Source organism: Solanum verrucosum, unplaced genomic scaffold (assembly GCF_900185275.1).
Source record: "Solanum verrucosum unplaced genomic scaffold, falcon-dt-bn FXZP01000033.1, whole genome shotgun sequence".
NCBI lineage: Eukaryota > Viridiplantae > Streptophyta > Magnoliopsida > Solanales > Solanaceae > Solanum > Solanum verrucosum.
The window spans coordinates 1,934,328-1,960,931 of NW_026020752.1; the positions used below are offsets into that span (position 1 = coordinate 1,934,328).

Sequence of the window (26,604 nt, forward strand, 5' to 3'; positions counted from 1 at the left end):
GGAGTGTCAATAGGCCTACATCCCATCATTCCTGTCTCCTCAAGAATGTCTAAGGCATACTTGCGTTGAGAAATAACAATACCTGATCTAGACTGAGCAACCTCAATACCTAGAAAATACTTCAATCTGCCAAGGTCTTTAGTTTGGAAGTGCTTAAAGAGATGTTGCTTCAAATCGGTGATACCATCTTGATCATTACCGGTGATAACAATATCATCAACGTAAACAGCCAAATAGATACATCGACTTGGTGAAGAATGCAGATAAAACACAGAGTGATCTGCTCCACTACGAGTCATGCCAAACTCCTGAATTACTGTGCTGAACTTCCCAAACCAAGCTCGAGGAGACTGTTTTAGACCATAGAGTGATCTGTGCAATCGACATACAAGGCTACTAGACTCCCCCTGAGCAACAAAACCAGGTGGTTGCTCGATATAGACTTCTTCCTCAAGATCACCATGCAGAAAAGCATTCTTAATGTCCAACTGATGAAGAGGCCAATGACGAACGGCAACCATAGATAGAAAAAGACGAACAGATGCAATTTTAGCCACAGGTTCGAAAGTGTCACTATAATCTTGCCCAAATATCTGAGTATACCCTTTGGCAACAAGGCTAGCCTTAAGTCGATCAACCTGACTGTCTGGACCAATTTTGAGTGCATAAACCCAACTACAACCAACAGTAGATTTACCTGCAGGAAGGGAGACAAGCTCCCAAGTACCACTCTTATGTAAAGCAGACATCTCATCAACCATAGCCTGCCTCCATCCAGAATGAGAAAGTGCTTCACCTGTAGTCTTAGGAATGGAAATAGAGGACAAAGACGACACAAATGCATAATGGGATGATGATAGACGATGATAACTTAAGAAGAATGTGGGTTAGTATTTCGAGTGGATCGTATACCTTTTTGAAGTGCAAGCGGTTGGCTAGGAGGAGGCAAGTCCGCAGTAGGAGCAGGGTCCGGCGCATGACATGAATCATCTGGGACTAGGGTTGGACGTGGACGGCGATGATAAGTTAGTAGTGGTGGCACTACAACTGGAGATGTAGAAGTAACCGTAGATTCCTCAAAGGTTGGCACAGGTAAAACCTGAGGTATGGGTAAGACCATAGAGACATCAGGATGATCAGAAGATGTATAGTAAGGCTGAGGCTCAAAAAATGTAACATCAGCGGACATAAGGTATCGATGAAGATCATGTGAATAACAACGATACCCTTTTTGGACTCGAGAGTAACCAAGAAAGACACATTTGAGGGCACGAGGAGCTAATTTATCTTTTCCTGGGGCTAAGTTATGAACAAAGCATGTGCTCCCAAAGACACGAGGAGGGATAGGATAGAGATGTGACTGAGGAAACAGTATGGAATGTGGAACCTGATTCTGAATAAAAGAAGAGGGCATTCTATTTATCAAATAACAAGACGTAAGAACTGCATCTCCCCAAAAACGCAGTGGAACATTGGATTCAAGGAGAAGAGTACGAGAGGTCTCAATAAGATGTCGATTTTTTCTTTCAGCTACACCGTTTTGTTGAGGGGTGTATGGACAAGTAGTCTGGTGAATAATGCCTTGTTGAGTCATAAACTCCTGAAATTGGGAGGATAAGTATTCTAAGGCATTATCACTACGAAAAGTACGAATAGAAACAACACCTTGTATTTCAGCAAAGAAACTTTTGAAAATAGAAAATAACTCAGAACGATCTTTCATTAAGAAAACCCAAGTACATTTTGAATAATCATTAATGAAACTAACAAAATAACGAAATCCTAAGGTGGAACTGACTCTACTAGGACCCCAAATATCATAATGAACTAAAATAGGCTTTGAACGACCCTCAGTACTATGAGAAAACGTAGCACGAGTGTGTTTCCCAAGTTGACACAACTCACAATCTAATGTGGATAAACTAGACAAACTAGGCACCATCTTTTGCAGTTTGGATAGACTCGGATGTCCAAAATGTTTGTGAATTAGATCTGGGGAATCTGTAACGGAGCATGCTGCTAAGGAATTTGAAGAGGTAAGATAGTAAAGGCCTTGTGATTCATGTCCTGTTCCAATCATCTGTCCCGTACTGCGGTCCTGCATGAGAAAAAAATCATCGAAAAAAGTTATGCTACAATGTAGGGCTTTCGTCAAACGACTAATAGATGCTAGATTAAAAGGAGAACCAGGGACATAAAGAACAGAGTCTAGGGTGACAGAAGATAGGGGTTTGGCTTTTCCAACCCCTTTTGGTTTTGTTTGGATCCCATTGGCTAAAGTAATAGCTGGAAGAGATTGTGAATAAACAATATCGGATAAAAGTGATTTATTACCAGAGATATGATCAGAAGCCCCAGAGTCCATGACCCATGTTCCAATAGTACTAGATTGCGACACACAAGCAAAAGAATTACCCGCAACAGAGACATCAGGTTGTGCAACCGAAACTACTTGTGGAGACGTTTACATATTTGCACGATACTGAAGGAACCTCATCATATTCTGTCTGAGCAATATGAGCATTATTGGATGGTTGATTAGGTTAAGCACCATATGCTACTGGTGGAGATGTCTGTTTACTTGCGCGATTTCGAAGGAACTCATTATATTCCTTTAGAACAATAGGATCATAACTGGGAGGTGGACCATGCAAAATATAACATATATCACGAGTGTGTCCAGGCTTATGACAATGACTACACTTGGATCGAGGTTTCCCAAAACGCCCTCCCCCTCGCTGATTCGCCATAGATTGATATGTACGCTTTTCAAAGGTTTGAGATGCGAGAATAGATGAGTCAACAGTGGGTGATGAAACTACCTTGTGACTGGGAGGTGCCGCAAGACGAAGGAGACGAGAGAATAATTCATCGATTGTAGGAACGAAAGGGCTAGCTAAAATCTGATCACGTACAAAATTATGATCAGGAGGAAATCCAGCAAGAGTAAGAACTAGAAACAATGTTTGTTTGTGTTCTTGTTGTTTTTCCACATTCGTAGTAACTGGCATCAATGTGTCAAATTCCTCCATGACTGCCTGCACCTGTCCCAAGTAAGTAGACATATCGGATTCTTGTTTCTTTAAGTTGGTCAATCGAGATATCACATCATAGAATCGAGATATGTCATTAGTGTATAAAGCACGAGCCTTTTCCCAAATTGTATAACACGTCTGGAATGGGCGAAACAAGGGCATCAACTTGGAATCAATAGAATGCCATAGGAGACTACATAATTGAGCATCTACTTTCTCCCATTGTGCTTTGGCTTTTGCATCTTCCTCACTAGTCTTTGCCTTTACATCTACCACATAAGCCTTGTTCGTTAAGTGATCTTGGACACCTTGACCCTTGCACCACAGCTCAACCGAGGAAGCCCAAGATAAATACTTTGAACTTCCCAATAAAAGTTCTGAAGTGATTATAGGGCTAGAACTTCCAATCCCCATATTTTTAAAACCAAAAACATCACACCCAAAAGACATTATGCTAAATTTGTCTTGGAAACAATGAAAAAAAACTTGATTATTGAGATCTGATTGTTGGAAAATTCAAATCTCGAAGAAAAGTCGCCGAAAACTTCCTGGAAATAGCCGGAACCCTAATTTCGGCGATCGAATCTGGTCAAAAACAGTATGGGCCTGGTCGGAATGGCTGGACGACCCCAACTGTCAAAAAAATTCTCAAAAAATATGATCAGAAAAGCCCTCACGCGCCGGCGCGTGAGCCAGATCTCGCCGGAAACTACCACCTCCAATCGGCGCGTGAGAGCGTGTGGGGTGATTTTTTCCGGTGGTTTTGGCTGGGGTTTAGTCGCGGGGGCTTTCCGAGCCTCATGGTGGTGTTGGTTTTCGCACAACACCCACAGAAAGAAAAAAGAAATCAGACCCAACAGTCACCGGAAATTGACATAGACATACGGTGACTTGTTTGTTCTCACCAATGCTCTGATACCATGTGAGAAATATATACGAAAAATATTATTGAATTGTGTATCTAAATAGTTACATTGAGATCCTATTTATAGACACTGCATTGGAATCCTTTTCCAACTAGGATTCCTATTCTTATTCCTATTCCTATTCCTATTTCTATTCTAAGTAGGAAATACTTATTTCTATTCTAACAAGTCTCAACTCCAAAAATTCTATCTCAGTCTCCCACTATTATATGATGATGATACCTTGATTTTTTGTGTGGTAGAGAGATCTCAAGTAAAATATCTTAATCTCACTCTACAACTATTTGAAGCTCTCTCAGGATTGCATATCAACATGTTAAAGAGTTCTATTATCCTGTTAATAAAGTTCCTATTCTTGAAGAGTTAGCTGAGATTCTGTGTTGTGGTACAACTTCTCTGCCTACCACTTCTCCAGGCCTTCCACTTGGGGAAAAATACAGATCAACTGAGTTTGGAGCGGAGTTGTAGAGAATTTTTGAAACTAAACTTGCTTCCTGGTAGAGATAATATCGTATTGCTCTTATCCCATTCCCAAATAAATTGGCCAAACAACTTGATAGGATCAGGAGAACATTCTTGTTGTAAGGTGACAGCAAGGAACACAAATTTCATCTTGTCAGATGGTCCAAGGTCATTATGCCTAAACATCATGGGGATTGAAGCATCAGGGACCTTACCATTCACAACAAATTATGCCCATGAAGTGGTTATGGAGATACAGTTAAGAAGGCAACTCTTTATGGAAGGAGGTTGAGGGCAAAACATGGCCTTCAAAGCCATTGGTGCACCAAGCTTTCGTTGGACCATGGAAACATATCAGAAAACTATGGAATGAATTCTACATGAATATCTCTTACAAGAAATGAGACCAGTGTTAGGCTCTAGATAGACAAGTGGATAGAGGGGACAATCCTAATGAATGAGTTCCCAAGTCTTTATGAGATAGCAAGTAACCAGGACTCCTCCATTTCCCATAATTGGAAAGACAAACAATCTCATATACAGTTCAGGAGAAACTTCCAGGATTGAGAGCTACCTAGTCTGTTCGGTATTTTGGGCTAAATTTGGGTGGGGGTGGGGTGGGGGGGTCCTGATAGCTTGAAGTGGAAGGATGGTGACTATACAGTAAAAGCAAGATACTCTCACTTGTGCTCCTTAATGAGATCATTGACAGATGACCATGTTGCTTCACTTGATCCGAGAGTCTTTTGGAAACAACCTCTCTACCTCCAAGAGGTAGGGGTAAGGTCTACCCTCCCCCAACCCCAGTTTGTGGGATTTCACTGCGTATGTTGTTGTACTAACAAATGGCCATGGAAATATTTGGAAGACTAAGCTCACCGCAAAGGTTATATGCTTCAGCTGGATGGCCTCCAGCTTACCTGGTCTAACTTTGGATAATCTTGAGGAAAGACATATTCAGATAGTTAACATATGCTTCATGTGCCTACGGCTGTAAGACACTAATAGACATCTATTGCTACATTGCTCAGTTGTTTCAAATGTCACGTTCCTTGCTATTTTTGGCATCAACTGGGTTATACCACAAAGCATCAAAGAAGCCTATGAATGCTAGTCTCTGTGGAAAGTAGATAAGTCCATCGAAAATTCTTTTGGCAGATGATTCCAGCTTGTATTTTTTGGTGTGTTTGGACAGAAGGGAACCCTAGATGCTTTGATGGGATACCAACCTCCCGTGCATTCTTAAAGCCAGAGCATCTTATAGTTGTTAGGTTGGCATAATTCAGCTCCTGAAGATTGTCCTATCGACTTCTTGGACTTCCTCAGCTCTTGCTTAGGCCTTATTTGTTCATAGCTTTTATTATGTAATCTTTTGTACTTTTTGCATCTTCTTGATGCCATCTATAAAACTCCCTTCATAAAGAAGTGAATTTTTATTTTCTAACACCAATCTTATCTTCCTCTGCAACTGATTATGTCAAAATCCAAAATGGCTTAAGCTTCATCCTTCTCTCCGCTCCTCAATTGTATCAATACTTGGGAATTTTATAGGGGTCATCTGTAGGTTTTTGAGTTCACCACTTCCTATTCTTTTTTTTTTTTTTATGACAAGGGAAACCCACAGCCGCTACCCTTTGGGTGCGCACAGGGTTTTACCCCTGCTTTTATGCAATAGCTCGCAAACCACATAGGAGAGGTAACCCGCACTAGGCAAGCCCGATGCGACGAGCTCAACCCAGAAGGCAAACCCCTTGCTTTTGCTGGCAAGGGGTTTCGAACTTGAGACCTCCAACATGGAAGTCCCAAGATCAAACCACTGGGCCAACCCGAAGGGTACCTATTCTCTTCAATTTCCATGAAAAAGATAGGTGAGTGAAGTTTAATGAGTGTTTCTCTGATTTTTGGGTGCAAAGAACCAGAAGAAAAAGGAACATAATGAAAAAGAAATGAACTGAACGGATGGATGAATTCGTTTGAGAATGATGACAAAGAGAAGAAGAGAGGAGGAAAGAGACGAGGGTCTCGTTTTCTGAGAAGACGTGTGTGGGGTTGGTGGTGGGGTGTTTTGAATATTTGGCTTAAAGCTACGTGTCTTATTTTGATTCGTTTTCCACTTGATTCTGTATACATTTCACACAATTTGTTTTATTGGTTGTTAGTGGAGGGTTCAGTAGACACATATCTTCCAAGTTTTAGAGTTCAGTAGGTTGAACCCTAAGATAAGATGTCTAAATGAAAAATGGTGTCAAGTTTACCTATAAAAAAATGGTGTCAAATTTATCGATAAAAATAGTGGCAAGTTTAAGGGGTTTCGATGTAATTAGCCTCTAAAAGATGATTAGCTGATTAACAATAAGATGATTAGCTAATCTTCCTCTTTCTTACAAGAATAATTTTGATAGGTAAGAATCAATTTGCTAATCTGAATCCTCCAAGTTGTAGATTATACTAAGTCAAATTAACATTACCAGTTGCAAAAAAAAAAGTAAAGATTATGCCAAGTCAAATTATACCATACACAACGTCCATATAAAAATTTAAACCCTCAGAATTGCACAATATTTCCAAATAAGTTCTCCACGAAAAATGATCACTAGACATTGCTCGATTAGATAGATTCCTCTACTTTGCAGAATGGGAGGAGTTCTTCAAAAACATTAAACAAATGGTTATGCCTAGAGTGACTTTGGACCACTGTCCTATTTTGCTGCAATGTGGTGACTCGGAAAAACAGAGACCCTACTTCAAGTTCGAAAATTGGTGGCTCGAGATAGACGGTTTTCGGGAACTAGTGCATAAATGGTGGAATGAATTTGAAGTGATAGGATGCCTTGATTACGTTTTAAGTTTGAAGTTAAGGATGCTAAAGAAAAAAATCACAGAATGGAGCAAATTAGTTTGTGGCGGACTGGATACTAAGAAGAGAAACCTTCTAGCTGAGTTGGCTGATATTGATTTGATTCAGGATACTAGGGCTCTAAATGAAGACGAAATGATTGTTAGAGCAACTGTCTTGGTTGAGCTCGAAAAATTGGCAAAAAATGAGGAAGCTAGATGGAGACAAAAATCTAGAGTTCTATGGCTACAACAGGGTGACAACAACACAATTTTTTTCCAAAGGATGGCAACGGCACACAAGAGATATAATGCTATTGACAAACTGGTAATTAGGGGGGAGGAAATCAAAGACCCAGACCAAATCAAAGTGAGCATGATTGAGTTCTACAAGAACTTATACTCTGAATCAGAAGGCTGGAGACCTGCTTTTGGGATTGCTAACTGTCCTAGAATCTCCCAGGAAGATCAAGAGTGGCTGCAAAGGCCATTCACTGAAGTTGAGGTATTGGGCATTATCAAACAGTGTGATGGTGACAAAGCTTTGGGTCCAGACGGCTTTACAATGTGTTTCTTTAAGGAATGTTGGGGGACCTTGAAAGAGGACCTGATGAAGACAATACAAAATTTTCATCAAAATGAGTTTTTTGAGAAAGTCATTCAATGCTACGTTTTTAGCACTTATTCCTAAGAAGCAGGGAGCAGAAGAGTTGAAAGACTTCAGACCAATAAGTCTAATTGGTGGAGTCTACAAAATTATAGGCAAGCTCATTACTGAGAGAATGAAGAAGGTTATGGGGACTCTAGTTGATGAACACCAAATGGCCTTCCTGAAGGGCAGACAGATCATGGATGCAACACTTCTAGCAAATGAGTTGGTAGACTCAAGGGTGAAGCAAAATGTACCAGGAGTGCTATGCAAGCTTGACATTGAGAAGGCTTACGACCACGTAAATTGGGTTTTCCTTCTCAAAATATTCAGAGATATGAGGTTTGGCAACAAATGGATTAACTGGATCAGTTTTTGTATCTCCACTGTGAAATTTTCGCTCATAATCAATGGCAGTCCAGAAGGCTTTTTCCAATCACAGAGAGGACTCAGACAAGGTGACCCCATGTCACCTTTTCTGTTCATCCTAGCAATGGAAGGCCTGAACTTCATGATCAGGAGAGCAAGGGAGAATGGATGGATTAGAGGTTTCTGTGCTAACAGAAATATGGGTAATGCTATGGAGATATCTGATCTACTTTATGCAGATGACTCCCTAGTTTTTTGTGAAGCTGAAGTTACACAAATAAGGCATTTGAGAGCTATCCTAACCATTTTTGAATGCGTTTCAGGGCTCCATGTTAACTGGCAGAAAAGTTGTCTCTACCTAGTCAACCAAGTGCCTAATATGCAGATCCTAGCAGAGAACCTAGGGTGTCAAGTGGCTTCCCTACCTACTAAATACCTAGGTATGCCTCTCGGAGCAAAGAATAAGGAGCTGGAAGTGTGGAATGAGATTCTGCAAAGAAGTGAGAGGAAACTAGCAAGATGGAAAAGTCAATATCTGTCTTTGGGCGGCAGACTAACTCTTATAAAATCAGTCATGGATGGCCAACCTACTTATATGATGAGTCTGTTCCCTCTACCAGTCAGCATAGAGAAAAAAATCAACAAGGCAAGAAGAGTATTTCTATGGCAGGGCAATAAAGAGAAGAAGGGGTACAATCTAGTCAAATGGGATAAGGTGACCCTGAGCAAAGAGCAGGGTGGACTAGGCATAAAGAAGCTACGTGCACATAACGAAAGTTTACTGAAGAAATGGTTGTGGAGATTTTGTTGTGAAGATATGGCACTTTGGAGGAGATTCATTTCACAGAAATATGGGCTCCTGAATAGCTGGATGACTGAGGAAGTGACTGGTACATTTGGGTGTTCTGTGTGGAAAACAATTAGAAGACTGTGGCTCTCCTTTAGTAATAATCTGAAGTACAAAATTGGTAATGGGGAAAAGACTAATTTCTGGAACGAATTGTTGATTGGGGAAGAAAACCTGAAGACTACCTTCCCAGATATGTATATTTTGAGGTAGCAACAGATGGACAGAGTGGCACAAGTATGGAGTCCTCAAGGGTGGAACTTGGTATTTAGAAGGGCCTTAAATGACTGGGAGATAAACAGAATGGCTGAATTGCTGCAGGTCCTAAAATTTTTCCCAGGAGTAAATGCAGGTCCTGATATGCCAGTCTGGAAATTGCACAAGAAGGGGTCCTTTACGGTGAAATCATGCTACTGGAGACTGAATTACAGTCGCACAATGACAACTATCTGGCCATGGAAACTGGTCTGGAAGGTTAAAATCCCTCTCAAAGTTTCATGCTTCATCTGGCTGGTGATCAGAAGAGCCTGTTTAACCCACGAAGTACTACAGAGAAGAAGTGTACAGATTTGCTCAAGGTGTTTTATGTGTGAGAAAGAGGCAGAGATAAATAGTCACTTGTTCTTGCACTGCCGAACAGCTGCAAATCTGTGGAACGTGTTCTTTTGTATACTAGGCATAAATTGGGTGATGCCCAGAACCTCCTTTGATCTGCTGAAAAATTGGGAAGGAGTGGGGAGAAGAGGGTCACAAGAAGACTGGTGGAGGAGCATTCCAGCATGCATTTGGTGGACATTATGGAGAGAAAGAAATGATAGAGGTCATGATGGAAAAGCCAGCAGTTCTCAGAATATCAAGATGAGGAGCCTTAGTCGTCTTTTGTATTTTTGGTGTAAACAGGATATAGTGGGGGAGGTAGATAGTTTTGTCGATTTCATAGGACAATTGTAAAGTTTCATGTCTAGTTGTTGGTCTTGATGATACCCCGGGTTTGTAAATCCCACCCAATCAGTTTTCACCTGATGGGCCTTTTGGTGTGAATATACAGTTACCATTATCAAAAAAAAAAAACTGTCTTCAAGATATGAGGTTTTAGTTGTATGATTTGACATAAAAGATGCAACGAGTTGGATCCACTTCCCTGCTCTCCCTGTTGTTTTCAGATAAAGTTTGCTAGTAAAACTTCACTTCTTGCAATGATGTGATATTTGGTGAAGGCACTTGTTGTTTGAGTTTTGGATTTGATGATATATATCTATTCTGTACTGCTGAGGCATGTGTTAGACTTATTTACTCTAGTCAATGAGCACATCTCCAGAGGAAGCTCGGCTAGCAAGTCTTTTGTTTCTGGGATGTATCTTCATATTCATAACATTCCCCCTTTTTCATTTCCTTACCCCCCCCCCCCCCCCTCCCCCTTTTGTACAGAGTGATCTATATCTTATATTTTTTACCTGTGTTTTCCTTTTTGTTGTTTTTCTTGATGTCCTTTTTCTTTCAGATGTTCAGCAGGAACCATGGTTTGGATCAGAATATGTGGAAAAAGATATTCCATCTTCTCTATTTGAGTTATGGAAGGACCCTACAGAAATTAATGCCTGCTTACATCTTCCTGCGAAGAATGAGTTTGTTCCATCTGATTTTTCAATACGTGCTGGGAAGGCTAAGTGTGACTCGGAAAATACAAGACCAAGAAGCATACTTGACGAACCGCTGATGAGGATCTGGTACAAGCTGGATAACACGTTTAAGCTTCCCCGTGCCAATACATATTTCCGTATTACACTAAAAGGGGGATACAGTAATTTGAAGAACGCTTTGCTGACTGAATTATTTATTCACCTTCTAAAAGATGAGCTGAATGAGATTATATATCAGGTTATTTACTTGATTTATTGGCTTCTACAAAGATGAACAGCTATTAAATAACTCATTTACCTGAGAACTATCAAGAGCAGCTGTAATACAGTCCAAGTTCTTTTACTAGAGGTCTTTTTAGTTGTTGAATTTCTAACATTTCATTTTGTGGTATTTGACTGTTAATGTTGCATCTGAATGCAGGCTAGTGTGGCTAAATTGGAAACCTCTGTTTCTCTATATGGTGACAAGTTGGAACTCAAGGTCTATGGTTTCAATGATAAGCTTCCAGTCCTTTTATCAAAGGTTTTGGCAATGACAAAATCATTTTCGCCAAGGGATGATCGCTTCATGGTATATGTGAATGCTTTGAGTATGCTTTCCTTGATATGTTCTCCTAGATATTGCTTGTTCTCTTGTTTGAATCTTATACAACAAAAACAACAACATACCTAGTGTAATCCCACAAGTGGAGTCTGGGAAGGGTGTGTGTACGCAGGCCTTGCCCCTTCCTTGGGAAGATAGAGAGAATGTTTCCGAAAGACCCTCGGGCCAAATAAAGCCTTGTTTGAATCTTATGTTTTTCATAATTTCTTTGCTGCTGCTATGTTTGAATATCAAGGAGGGAATAAAAAGGGGAGTGGAAAAGGATTACTCTCAACATTCGCTTCTAACTACTGAAATTTTTGAGTCCCTGTTTGCCTATCAGAAACAAAATAAAATGATGCATTTTTTTTTGTTAGAGTTGAAGGAAGAAAATGTAAGAAGTTCACCACCGTTCTTTTATTAGTTTATTACCTATTCTTTGATTTTTGACATCCTCATTCACTGTCTCCTCTTTGTGAGTGTATCATGTATGAACTTGAGTTCCGTTGAGGCCTAAGTTATGTGTATTTCTGTTGATAATTAGCTAGTAAAGGTGCTTGTATATGGGCATGTGTGTTTACAACCACTATTAGGTGCATGTTAAATTGAAGTGTTTATAACCACAATTTGTTGCTGAAGAACTGTTTGGCCCATTTGCATGATTAGTAACTGTTAAGCATCTTTAGCAAAAGCTAAACGTGTTACATACTCGACCATTTTGGAACCTTCTATGTCTGCCATAATTATTTGGTATAAATGAGATTTAGGTGCTTTATTTCTTGAAATAAGGGTGAAGTTTGACAGGTTATCAAGGAAGATATGGTAAGAACTTTGAAGAACACCAACATGAAGCCCTTGAATCATTCATCATACCTGCGACTGCAAGTCTTGTGTCAGAGCTTCTGGGACGTGGAAGAAAAGTTGTTCTTGTTAAATGACTTGACTCTCTCTGATCTGAACTTCTTCATTCCAGAGCTTCTTTCCCAGGTGTGCAAGTTAAAGTTATTAATCTTTAGGCGATTGTCAATTGTCACTAACTTATTGACAGCTATCTTTGAAGGTCTAGACATTTTTAAGAGCCTTTTTTTTCTGAATGATGATGGTATTGGTGAATGGTTGTGTATATATGCAACTGTTAGGAGTAGTAACAAGAAAAGTATGTAGAATCCTACTTGGAAAAAGAATGTAATGTAGTGTCCTAGTTTGAAAAGGAGTATAGTGTGGTGTCTATCTTAATGTGATAATGTAGATACTCAAGTCAATAATATCCTTCTCCAATATTTCTCTCATGGTATTAGAGCCTCTACGATCTTGGTAGAAAAATAATTAAAAAAATCTGCAGCCGGCGGACGGTTACATGAAAAATAATCATGGTAAGGACTGATTTGAGAAGCATCTGGGACAAAGAAAGTAGTCACTGTGCTTCTTTCTGTGGCTTTTTAGATTTGATTTTGTGTAGCACCGTGAATCTCTTCGGTGACTACTTTCTCATATCTGATTTTTCATAGCATCGTGCTTCTTTCCGGTGACTACTTTCTCATACCTGATTTGTGTAGCACCTTGCATTTTCTTGGACTACTTTCTCATAGCTGAGTTGTGTAGCACTACACATCTTCCCGACGACCCCTTAGATCTGATTTGCGTAGTTTATGTCAAAAAAAGAAGATTTGATTTGCATAGTTTCGTGTCTTTCCGGTGACTCCTCAGATGTGACTTACGTAGTTTCACTTTTCGTCACTGTTGTGAGAAAACCAACACTTCCAAAAAGAGGTACAGTGCCTCCCTGCGATCAAACCACAACCGGTGCCACTGTGAATCGACCTCACACGCGCCTCCACGCGTCGATTCATGAGCTTGTTCCGAATAACTTTTCGGTGGCTTTCTTGTTCAAGATCTACTCATCTCTTATTTCGAGTCTACCCATATAGTTTATACCAATTTCTGGAAATTTTCCAGATTGTTCCCTTTCAACTGAGGTCTGGGTTGCCCAGACGTCCAAAAGCAGTCCCTACCAGTTTTATTGCAGATATCTTCATCAAGTCCCTCACTGGTCCTCATATTAATCACATCTGTAACAAGCTCGGTACATGACATGTATGCTCTAGCTTGAGAGGGAGTGTTAGAATAGGAGTAGGAACAAGAATAGTATATATAATGCTACTTAGGATTGTAGTGCAGTGTTCTAGTTAGAAAAGGAGTCTAATGTAGTATCTATCTCAATGTAATAATGTAGATACACAATTTAATAATATTCTTCTCCAGTATATGTCACAACAACAATTGAGTGGTTTTATATATGTACAAAAGTTGAAGAGGAAGGCTTTTTTTCTTGAAACTCTATGTTCCTATACTAAGCAAAAAACATGATTTAACTTTTGGTATCCTGTTTATCTTTTTGGCTACATGTTGTCTTGAAATGATTCAGATGGATAAATAAACTAAGAAATGATACTCCGGGTTACTTGCCAAAATATATAACTGAAGGTACTAGTTATTGCTATATCCTAATAAAAGCTGATAGAGTTTAGCCAATGACCTTGATGCATAGTTTTGAGGGCTTTACCATGCCTCTAGTGATTGACTCTTTGATTAACCTTTTCCATATTGTTCTTGCTACTTGTGTAGCTCTTGTTTGATGAGAATTCCTTTTGGAAAGGAAACTATACTGGTTACATAGTTCTAGGTTATCGATGCTAACTCTATGCCAGTAGCCGCAGTAATAGAGAGGATGCAAGCGTTATCCGGAATGATTGGGCGTAAAGCGTCTGTTGGTGGCTTTTCATTTCTTCTGGAACAATCACAAACACTTTTTTGATTATGGATCTACTACTAGAAATTCAATGCGTAATCTCAGCATTCAATGTGTATTCCTGAATAATCTCATTTACCAGAGACATATTTGGAAACCGGAAGATCCACAAGCTGGGAATGGATTTAGGTCCTAGGAGATCAGCACCTTTGGCCTTTTGGGTTCTTTCAGCTATGAAGATGAAAGGGTAATGGAGTTTATGAGAAACATAAAAATCACTAGCAGAATGCTAGATTTAAAGAGGGTCCCTCTGCTGAAGCTGGGGTTCGTCAACTACAGTAGCCGTATGCTTCAAAGAAATGAAAAGAAGTGTCCAACAAATGTACAGGACGTATTTTGAGTACCTAATTTGAGTCTGGCAATAAATTATTAGCCACTTTTTTGTCCGGCTATTTATTGACATATATATGCTGATGTGGTGTTTTACACGTGTTGCACTTCACACTATCAGTCATCTTGTGCCCTGTGATGAATTTCATTAATATACAGTATCGAGGCAATCATTTGTCACTAACCTCTTTATTGTTGCAGCTGTATATTGAGGGACTTTGCCATGGAAATTTGCTGGTGGAAGAAGCACTCAACATATCAAAAATATTTAGAAGTAATTTCTCTGTGCAACCGCTACCATTTGAGATGAGGCATAAAGAGTACGTCATGTGTCTTCCAACCGCCGCTGATCTAGTCAAAGATGTCAGAGTAAAAAATAAACTGGAAACAAACTCTGTGGTTGAGGTAATTAATAATGATTCTTTATACATATAGTGAAATCCTACAAGTGGGGTTTGGGGAGAGTGTGTATACACAACTTTACCCCTACCTTTTTGATAAAGAACTTTACCCCTACCTTATGAAGGACTGAAGGTAGATAGGCTGTTTCCGATATATATATGCACATATTGTAAGTCCCACATCGCCCCTTTATACGGCTTTGAGCAATCCTCCCTTCATGAGCTAGCTTTTGAGGTTGAGTTAGGCTTAAAGTCCATTATATATCTTCTTTTCAGTTTGTTCAGTTCTTCCTGAAATCCAGTGATTCATGTGACTAATCTGTTTTCTTTGTCTGCAGCTGTATTTTCAGATTGAACCTGAAGAGGGCACTGCATTGATAAAATTGAAAGCAGTAATAGATCTCTTTGATGAACTTGTGGAGGAGCCACTTTTTAATCAGCTAAGGTATAATGAGAGTGTGCACTCTTATATGACCACCTTTGAGGCTTCAATAAGTATTCCGACTGGTGATGTATCATCTGATTATTCTCAAGCTCCAAGCTATCCTTAATAGAGAGAGTGACTAAATACAACTTTCTTGTGACAAGTGTTACGACTCGTATTCTGTGAATCTGACATACTTTATGTGGCTGTTATATTGGTGTCCAGGCTTGCATGTAATTTTCTTTTAGTTCCTTTTAATCCCAACTCACCTAGTGCCACTCTGGTCAAGTGTTCTTCTCATGTGTCTTTGATGTTTTCCGATGGGTCCTTTTCTTGATATGCTTAACATGTTTCATTACCTCTTATACACTCTGAGTGACACATCTTCAAGTTTTCTTATGCTATGATAATTTTAGGATATCTTTTAAAGCCGCTTCCTTTAACTTTTGAGAACTGTGTGCTTTCATCCTGGTTATGTATGAAGCAGCAAACATGTCTGTAATGTGTTCACACTTGTGATTACCATAAGGATTACTGTTACTTTATTTAGTCTTACCTTTTCTTCTCTGAAATAGGACAAAGGAGCAGCTTGGTTATGTTGTTGACTGCAGTGCACGTGTAACATATCGCATAACGGGGTTCTGTTTCCGTGTTCAGTCATCTGACTATGATCCTGTCTACTTACAAGGGAGGATTGAAAACTTCATAAATGGTGTGGAAGAGTTGCTGGTAAGCATGATTTTTTTTTTTGTTAAGTGGTTCATGAGTTTCTCTAATGCACTGTGTAACTACCTGCTTCTTGTTCTGCTTAGGTAGGATATAATTTTATAGATATCGCCCAAAGACTTTTCATATGGTTAATGCTATTCATTAGTAGGTGTTTGTCCCAAATTTCTATAGTTGAAAATTTAGTTTGTGCCAATGGTTGAGTGCTGGGATGAGACCCTACACCACTTAACATTGAAGAATCAATAATTAAATTAAAGCAAAAAGAACTGCAATCACCAAGAAATTAGAAAAAACTGTTCACAAGGGAGTGCTCCCAGGCACTATTCCCAAGGTACTACACTAAAGGTCCCTTCAGGGTTTTTGGAACCCTTACTCCGGTGGTATTTGATCACCGGAGCTCCTCTTTACTTCCTTTTTTCTCAGCTTTTTTTCATTGATGGAAAATTGAATCAATAATTAAATTAAAGCAAAAAGAACTGCAATCACCAAGAAATTAGAAAAACTGTTCACAAGGGAGTGCTCCCAGGCACTATTCCCAAGGTAATACACTAAAGGTCCCTTCAGGGTTTTTGGAACCCTTACTCCGGTGGTATTTGATCACCGGAGCTCCTCTTTACCTCCTTTTTTCTCAGCTTTTTTTCATTGAAGGAAAATTGAATCTATTTCAGATTAGGAGGCAAGTCCTATGATCTAACTGAGTCCAAGTCTTGCTCGGAAACTTGGTATGACTGGGTGGAAAGAGGAGGATGGTGTTGAGCAAAGGAGCTCTTTTTTTATTATGCAGAAGGTTGAAAGAAGCTACTGCCATAAAGGGGAGAACCTTTAAATCTTGGAGGGGTAGAGATAGTTCTACCAACATTTACTGCTCTTGAAAGTTCAACAAATATGGCAGATTCATTTTGGTTATTACGGTTAATGGCCAAACAAGAGCAGTCATCATCATGCCAGAAAACAAATTTCATGAAGGTTTGAGTGGTCTTGGGACTAGAAGTGAAAACTTCATTATACAGGAGTACAAGGTGCAATAAATACTACTAGAGATGTTTCATCTTTGTACATTAAGGGAGAAGGGGAGCTTCAAAGAAGCCTTGCATAAAATGTAAATGTACTTAGAGAGAGCCTGAAATAGACATGGAGCAAGAGACCCTGAAAGCAGCCTCAAAAATAGAGGGGAATGATCTTCTCAACAGATGTCTGGTCGGATGCTTTGCTGATTGCAATGAGATTCCCACTCGGAATGACGTGAGAAAATGGGCTCAACAGATGTGGAAAGGGGCTCAAAATCTTCAGGTCTATGATATGAATGGAGTCCAATTCTCGTTCGAATTCCAATCCAGAAAAGTTGTTGAGCATATCCTGTTGGGGGATTGGAGAAGACAAGGAAGAAGGCTTTTGTTAGAATGGTGGTTTCTAAAGGCAGGTGCTTATCTAGATCACAAAACTTTCGACTGGTTTTGGATTTGGATTTTAGGGCTTCATTGCACTTATGGTCGGAAAAAGTGATGAAGGAGATTGGGGAAAAATGCGGCGGTTGGATCGAAAACAAGGAGGAAACTGAACTCAAAAATTATCTTAGATGGGCAAGAATTCTAGTTAAAGGATCCAGAGATCTCAGGGATGTCTCTTGGGAAAAGTGTGGGTGGTGTGGCAGTCTGCCACAACCCATGAAGGAGAAAGAGAATATTCATATGATCACCCAAGGGTCTGAAAGGGATATTACATCAGGTATTAGCTTTATAGAAAGGGAGAGAGAAAAGGAGATAAGGATTGATGTGGCTAGTGGGACCCCTTCTGATAGCTCATTTAATTCTAAGGAGCCTTTGGGTCATATCTTTATTTCTGCTGGGCCAAATATCTCATTAAATCTTGTCGGGTCTTTAGCCCAAAGGACTCAGTCTTTTAAGACTTGCGAAAACATTTTGTGGAACCTGTTACTAATTTCATTAATGTAAACCTGGGCAAGGACTATTCCTTGAAAGCTCTTTCTCCCTTTAGTGGTAATGTAGAAGAGGCCATGCGAATGGCCACCATCTCAGTAGACAGGGAAGAGGCTTTTTATTTTACCACCAGAGTCTTACCAACTTCAGGATATCAACATGCAAAAGGACAATGACATAATTGAAAGGGAGTATTTTTTACCATCAGACTTCGGAGGAGATAACTTAGGGGGTGGGCATCTAACTATTTACAATGACCAGACACCACTTAACAATGAAGAATTACATGGGGAGGGGGCTACATAGAGGACAAGGCAACACTAAACTCAGTCAGCGATTCGAGGCAACTTTCACAGGTTGTGAATAAATTGCTTTTCAATTATTCATGAAGGTAGATGAGAAGAGGGGTAAGGAGCAACAACAACACAAGGGTGACAACTCAATAAAAAAACAAAGACTCGGTGCCTAAAGAGGTTAGAAATCTGGTCTTCCACATGAACTTCAAAGACAGAGAGTCCAGGATCAGGGGGAGAAACTACTCCTTAAGTTATCAATGAAAGTAAAAGTTCTTTCATGGAATGTCAGGGGTCTTAATAAGGAGTACAAGAGATGTCTGGTAAGGAACTTATTACAACCAGTTCGGGGTAGATATTCATGTAATTCAAGAAACTAAGCTAGACGGGGCAGATTCTAATTTAGTTCAACAATTTTGTTTTAACAGATGGATGGGGGAGATACACATGGAGGCTATAGGAAGTTTGGGGGGGGGGGGGGGGGTTAGCAGTGTTATGGGATAAAAGGAATTGGTTGACAACAGTGACCAAATGATTACATGTAAAAATTTGTCTGCATTAACCAAGACCTCATCTAGTATCGGAGTGTAGTTTATGTTGAGTGTGGGAGAATCAAAAGGAGGAATCTTTTATTGGAATTATCTGCTATTAGAAGTCAGTGTGATGGGCGTTGGGTCGTATGTGGGGATTTCAATGTTACTAGATACCCATCTGAGAGGACAAATGGACGCATAATTACAGGTGCAATGGTTGAATTTTAGAAATGGATTAATGAGATGGAATTGTTTGACCCTTCTTTATTTGGAGGATCTTACACTTGGAGGAGGGGAGAAAATCACATGAGTGCTTGTAGAATCGATAGATTTTTGTTTTGTTCCCAATGGGAGGAGCTTTTCCTTCGGATCAAACAAAATCTACTTTCCAATGTTAGATCTGATCATAAACCTATCATGCTTGTTTGTGGGGACTGGAAAATTAAAAAGTCCCATTTCAGATTCGAGCAATGGTGGTTAGGTGTGGAGGATTTTAAAGATAAGGTGCAAGTTTGGTAGGCTTCTTTTCAGGTCAGTGGCATCCCTGATTTCATTTTAACCTCTAAACTGAAGCTTTTAGAAGACAAATTAAAGGAGTGGAACAGGGAAAATAATGGCAGTTGGAGGAAAAAGGAGGAAATCTTGAAAGAAATCTCAAAGTTAGACCACTCAAGATCAGAGGCTGCTCAATGAGGACGAATTGATCCAAAAAGTCCAATTATCTATGGAACTTGAGGAGGTGGCTAGAAATGAGGAGATAGCTTGGAGCAAAGGTCCAGAGTTCAATGGTTGAAAAGTGGAGATAAGAACACTAGATATTTCCACAGGATTGCCACAGCACACAAGAGGTTCAATGCTATTGACTCTCTAGATGTGGAGGGTGAAACAATTACTAATCCTACAGTTATAAAAGAGAACATTCATAACTTCTATCTAAACCTAAACAAGGAATCTAAAAATTCGAGACATGACTTTAACCTCCATGCGGCTCTAGGAATTACCAATGTGGAAAAAGAAAGGTTGCAAAGGCAATTTGAAGAAGAGGAAGTTCTTAACATTATCAAGCTCTGTGCAAGTGACAAGGCACCTGGCCCAGATGGACACCCTATGTGTTTCTACTAGTCTTTCTTGGAGGTCTTAAAGGAAGACATCATGAACGCTTTGCAACATTTTCATTCTCGCCAATCTTTGAAAGAAGTTTCAATGCGACTTAGGTGGCTCTCATTCTCAAGAAAATCGGAGTTGCCGCATTAAGGGATTATAGACCTACCATGGTTCTGATAGAAAGGTTGAAAAGGGTAGTAAATAAATTGGTGACACTCATCAAACGGCCTTTATTAAAGGAAGTCAGATTATGGATGCTGCTCTTATAGCCAATGAATGTGTGGATACTAGATTAAGGGTGTGTTTGGTATGAAGGAAAATGTTTTCCTAGAAAATGTTTTCCTGGAAAACAAGTTGATTTTTGACTTATTTTCTCATGTTTGGTTGGTGAGTAGAAAATATTTTCCGGAAAAGATTTTTAGTGTTTGATTTATGAATGAAAAATATTTTTGAGAAATATCTTTTATTTTTACTAGAGTAGAAAATAATTTTTGAAATTGAAAATAGTTTTTAAAAACAAACTTAAATTTTTTTTGGGGGGTGGGGGTGGTAGGGAGTGGGTGAAAGGGGGAGGGGTCGAGGGTAGTGGTGAAAAATTGAAATTTTGAAGTTGAAAATATTTTTGAAAAACAAACTTAAAATTATTTTTTGGGGGTGGGGGGGGGGCTGGTAGGGGGTGGGGTGGGTGGGGGTCGAGGGTAGGGGTGAAAAAATGAAATTTTGAAATTGAAAATATTTTTTAAAAACAAACTTGAAATTTTTTATTTTTTTTTTGGGAGGGGGGGTGGGGGGCTGGTAGGAGGTGGGTGGGTGGGGGTTCTAGGGGTGAAAAAATGAAATTTTGAAATTAAAAATATTTTTTAAAAAAAACTTAAATTTTTTGTGGGGGAGGGGGGGGTGAGGGTAGTGGGTAGGGGGTAAAAAAATAAAAAAATGAAATTAGAAATATATTTTAAAAACAATTTTAAATATTTTTTTGGGAAGGGGTGGGGGTAGGGGTGAGGGTGGGGTTGGTTGGGGGGTGGTTTGAGGGTAGGGACAAAATAAATTAATTTTTTCAACAAAAAAATAATTGTAATTTGAAGTTGGAAGAGACTTTTGGAAAATGTTTTCCTTAAGTTTAGAAGGGAAGTCATTTTCCTTAAATTTGAGGAAAATGAGTTGATTTGGAAAACATTTTCCAAAACATTTAGCCCAACCAAACATGAGAAAATTGGAAAACATTTTCCGGAAAATGTTTTCCTTCATACCAAACACACCCTAAGAGGGGAGGTGCCATGCATTATGTGCTAGTTAGATATAGAGAAGGCTTATGATCAGGTGAACTGGACTTTTTTGGTTAACATTCTCCGACAGATAGGATTCGGTGAAAGGTGGTTGAAATGGATTGAGTTTTGTATTAAAACTGTTAGGTTCTCCATACTTGCAAATGGAGAACTTGCAGGTTCTTTTCATCTAGAGAGGGGTCTTCAACAAGGTGACACTCTTTCTCCTTTTCCTATTCATCATTGCCATGGAGGGTTTCAACAATATGATGAGGATTGCTATTAGTAACAGGTGGATAAAGGGATTGAAGGTTAGCTGCACAACATGAGTAGATATGGAAGTATGTCATCGTTGTATGCAGATGATACTGTGATATTTTGTGAAGCTATGGCTGAACAAATTTACTATATTAGGATGATACTAATTGTTTTTGAAGCCATTTTTGGTTTAAGCGTTAATGGGAGGAAAAGTAACGTCTTTCCTATTAAAAAAGTAGAGCAGATGGAGGAACTAGCTGGGATCTTGAGGTGTAAGGTAGAAAAATAAAGTCTATCTGGGCATGCCATTAGGCAACAAACACAGAGAATTGATTATCTAGGATCGAATTTTGGAAAAGACGGAAAAGAAGTTTGCAAACTGGAAGACACAATACTTGTCTCTCGGAGGTAGGCTCAATTTGATAAATGCAATTCTGGACTCACTACCCACATATGTGATGTCCCTGTTCTCCATTCCAATAAGTGTGGTCAAGAAGTTGGACCGATTAAGAAGGAATTTTCTTTGGTTTGGGAATAGGGAGGGAAAGGGGGTATGTTGTGGATGCGTTGGAAGTCCTTAAATTAAGTAGTTAATTATATTTTTAGTAGCTTTATTTATTATTCTAGAATAGGGTTTATATTTCATAGTTTTATAAGGATTAGGTTAAGTTATAGTTATTAGTTTGGAATAGGATTTAGGTCTCCTACTTTCATAAGAATTAGACTTGCTATTGATGTTATAAGACTCCTATTTAAAGGGGCTTTTGAGGAATAAATCGGTAAGTCATATTTTAGTAAAAAGCAAGAGATCGGAGTTCTCTCTTCCATTGAACTCTAAGGTTTCAGTCTCCCTTCAATGAGCTGAAGTTATGTACAAAAGTAGGTCGATCTAGGAATTCGAACAAAGGCAAGGGAAAGTCAAAGTCAATTGATTTAGATTTTCCTGTTCATCGTTCTGTGACTCGATCCTTCTCTAAGAATCCTAACAGGGTATCACTTAGTAGAATGGAAGATTGCACAATTATACAAGGAGGCTGGTGGCTTAGGATTCAGGAATCTGATAATGCAGAATGATTGCTTGCTCATGAAATGGTTATGGAGATTAAATGGAAATGAACATGCTGTATGGAAGGAGGTAATCCTGAATAAGTATGGCCAGGCAGAGCAATGGTGTACCAATGCAGTATCAACCACCTATGACACATCGGTATGGACATCTATAAGGAATCTTTGGCCTAGACTAGAATGTTCAAAAAAAAATAATCTTTGGCCTAGACTAGTAAAGAATTCATGTTATGAGGGTGCTGGTAACAAACTACTATTTTGGAAGGACTTATGGATTGGACAAGAAGTTCTAATGCAAGTTTTCCCTGGTCTGGCCAATATATGCACTAACCTTGAGGTTATAGTGGCTGATAGTTGGTCCCCTCAGGGATGGAAGTTCTTCTTCAGGAGGCATCTTAATGTCTGGGAAGTAGGCAGGCTTGTGGAGCTATTGCCGATGATTGATGGTTTCATAGGCACCACTGTAGAGGATGAATTTATAGGAAAGGGGTATCCTGGATGCTTGAGAACAAAATAGGTCCTTGGAAGCATGTATGGGAAAGTATGGCTCCTACTAAAGTTAAGTGCTTTGCTTGGTTAATAATCAGGAAAGCTTGCCTCACTTATGAGATTCTGCAGAAAAAGGGATTGCCAATTGTGTCCAGATGCATGTTATGCAGTGAGGCTAGAGAGACAAATAATTATCTGTTTCTCCATTGTAAAGTCACATCTCAACTTTGGACTATGTTCCTCAGTTTAACAGAGACAAAGTGGTCAATGCCAGAGCACACAACAGACTTGTTAAGTTGTTGGATTAGGAGAGGGGGAAGCAAGACACAGAAGAAGTGGTGGAGAATAATCCCACACTGTATCTGGTGGACTATCTGGAGGGAGAGGAATGGAAGAAGCTTTGAATTTTAGATTCAACAACATTCAGAAGATCAAGGGAAGCTGCATTGCAATTTTCTACTTTTGGTGTAAAGAACATTGTATAGAAAATGCTAAACAATTATTAGATCTTTTACGATTACTGTAATTAGTCTCTTGTTTTAGCTTGTTACTACTTTTTTGGAGGTCTCCAACATACCTTAATGCTGAGGAATACAACATTACCAGTTTCAAAAAAAAAAGTAGGAACATTTTTTCCCGGTTGCAATTTGTGATGTTTAATTTCAGACACAGTAATTTAAATATTTTTCAATTGACAGGACGGCCTTGATGATAAATCTTTTGAGAGCTACAGAAGTGGGTTGATAGCTAAACTTTTGGAGAAAGATCCATCGCTCGCATATGAAACTAATCGCTTTTGGGGTCAGATTACTGATAAAAGGTATTTGGTCTATGCCATCATGCACAATGCTGGATATCTAAGATATCACCTATTAACTACGAGAGTTTAGAAATGTGATTATTCATTATTTGCAGTATAATAGTTTCAGTGATTAAATTGTATTTTGATCATTGTAGTTAGTGTGAACATGTAGAATCATGTAAAAGCTTTTCAAGTCTCCACATAACCTTATTACTTCATGAGCTTGCCAACTAATTATAAGCTGTAATTATAACGTGGAAGCTTAGTACATTTTTCGTTATGGTGATATATTAGCACGTTCTATAATCACGTCATCCCATTTTATTGACGGTGTTTGATTGGGAATGGTGTTTTAGAATGAAAGACAGACTTTTGAAACTTGTGGTCGAAAACAATTCATAGATATTTGTGTGACCATAAATTATCTCATTACGAGTAGATAGGGGTAGAATGGGAAGTTTAATGATAATTCATTTTCTAAATACATAGAGGTATCATTCTTTTGGGGACAAACTAAAAAGGTAAGTGTGCCACATAAAATGGGACGAAGGGAGTAATCTAGTAGGATATCAAATAGGTAACTGTACTTTGCCAAATCGTGACCTGTCAGCTCATGTGGTGACAAAGGACCTTCTCAATTGATGGTGATGGTAAGGAAGGGTCATGAGTTACCCGACATGCTTCTGGGTGCAGCAAAAATTGGGAATTTGACGCAAGCTGAAATGGCACCAGTATGGATACCTATGATGACTTTTATGTCATGGAATCCCCTGCCACACCCATGTCAATCCAATTCAATTTTGGTGTGGATGTGTTCTCGAGGAGACGACTTAGTGGTTGAGGAATAACAACCTGGAGGTAGTTTGGATTCCTAGCTATGACACTCAGTATGTGTAATATAGTAGGTGCCCTATCAATTAGTCGAGGTTCGGAAGGTTGGCTCAAGCACCATCATATGTAAAAAGAAGATAGAATGTGGGTCTGGGATAAACACTAGATTTGATCAATTCACTTAGGTATGTTGTCTATAATTATGGCTGAGAAGCCTAGGTTGGCTGGGTTTTCTGGTTTCAATTTTTGGGCTATACATAAAACGTATAAGTAGAGGGTATTCAGAGGTGTTTTATCTGGGGATCTGTTGGCTTGTGATGATCAGTTAGTCAAAAATTAATTAGAGCATGCAGGTTTATGGAGATGATCTGAATTGCTATGATGCGGGACTGATTTGCTGGCTGTATATATTGAATGCCCTAATATTGTCGTCACAACAAACTGGCTTGGGAAGGAATTATCTTTAATTCAACTCCAAGCAGCTCGCCTTTAGCTTTGTCTAAACAATGTACATGTTTTGTATATTTATTCATTGCTTAAAATATTAAATACATAACATCTTTTCCAAAAAGGTTTTGAATTTTAACAGTATGGTCATGCTAGTATAGTTGTAAATTATAACCAGCAGAAAGTGCTTCTGCTTCTATTTTGTGGTGTCCAATCCAGAAAGGTGCAGAAGAAATTTTCATTTTTCCCAGCAACTGTAGAGAACGGGCTCAAACATTTCACGTGATGGAAGTTAGACTTGTAGAAACTGAACCATTGTTGTCAAATGCGATAGAAAAAGAAAACTTTTTAAGTTTAGTGTGCACCTCAACTTTGCTTTACTGATTTTCAGGTACATGTTTGACATGTCTGAGAAAGAAGCGGAGGAGCTGCGGAGCATCCAGAAAAGTGATTTAATTGAGTGGTACCGCACCTATTTAAGACAACCATCTCCCAAGTGCCGGAGACTCTGCGTTCGGGTATGGGGTTGCAACACTGACTGGAAAGATGCTGATTCACCTGTAGCATCTGCTGAGGTGATCAAAGATGTTATTTCCTTCAAGAAGTCAGCCAAGTTTTATCCAAGCCTATGTTGAGAATTATAAAATCCTGTATTATTAGTGTTGGCTGGGGCCTTCATTGACTCAAAGCTTGCGATAAATAATTGCATTCACAGGTGGAAGTTTGTAGTTGCATCTTGTAAGGTATGTAGCCCCTTGTTTCTGGGATTATTTGTAGTGAAGATGAGCTGATATGTCAGTGTGGACATTACTATTACTTCCAACTCCCTATGTTAAGGACGTGTGTTTGTCTTAGTAAACTGTTTAGCTGATAATTGGACGATGGATTAATAATTGCAACCTTTTCAATTGCGTGATAATGTTATTGCATTCAGGACAGAAGTAGGCTTCTCTAATGAGTGTGCTCTTAGAAACTGTTTTGGTCCACAGAGTCGTTTCTGCATTCCATTTTTGTTTTGGGAAAAGGATTGGTGATATACAATCAACTGACCAATGTAAAATGTTTGATGTTGCTCAGTGGTAGTTGTTAGTCTTTCATTTGTACGGTGACATGAAAAGTTAAAGCAATCAAATTATGTGGTTGGAGAAGTAGCAAATCCTCAACTGCCATACCTCACCTTTTAACTCCTACAATAATTTCAAGATTATATACCATGACAATAGTTAAATTTTATAGATATTTGTTCAAGATTTTGAGGCCTTGTTACTATGCAAACTTTCCATGCAACTCAAACAATCAGTATATCCTAGCAACCCGGATTCTCTTCACCTTGGGCTAATACACTGTTCAACTATTCATTTTTAAACTGATTTTAATAATCGGTATTCATAAAGCTTTGGAGAAGCAATTTGGTCTTGTGAATGCTGATGGTGACATAGATAGATGAGTATTTTAGAAAGAGATCGAATTTTCAAAAAGACACCTTAACTTTGCAACCGTCCTATTACCCCATTAAACAATTTTAAACATATAGTATTATA

At 39.0% G+C, this 26,604-nt stretch overlaps 1 protein-coding gene across 1 annotated transcript in view; it reads left to right on the top strand.

Moving 5' to 3' along the window:
- LOC125812725 (nardilysin-like) overlaps positions 1 to 26,004 on the top strand; it is a 50,517-nt gene extending 24,513 nt beyond the window's left edge. The window contains exons 12-19 of the mRNA XM_049492203.1: positions 10,625 to 11,001; positions 11,185 to 11,334; positions 12,151 to 12,333; positions 14,687 to 14,890; positions 15,225 to 15,331; positions 15,886 to 16,039; positions 23,682 to 23,803; positions 25,455 to 26,004. Of these exons, the coding sequence (XP_049348160.1) occupies positions 10,625 to 11,001; positions 11,185 to 11,334; positions 12,151 to 12,333; positions 14,687 to 14,890; positions 15,225 to 15,331; positions 15,886 to 16,039; positions 23,682 to 23,803; positions 25,455 to 25,698 (1,541 nt within the window). The 3' untranslated portion in view covers positions 25,699 to 26,004. The remainder of the gene's footprint in view (positions 1 to 10,624; positions 11,002 to 11,184; positions 11,335 to 12,150; positions 12,334 to 14,686; positions 14,891 to 15,224; positions 15,332 to 15,885; positions 16,040 to 23,681; positions 23,804 to 25,454) is intronic.
- Positions 26,005 to 26,604: the final 600 nt, after the last annotated feature.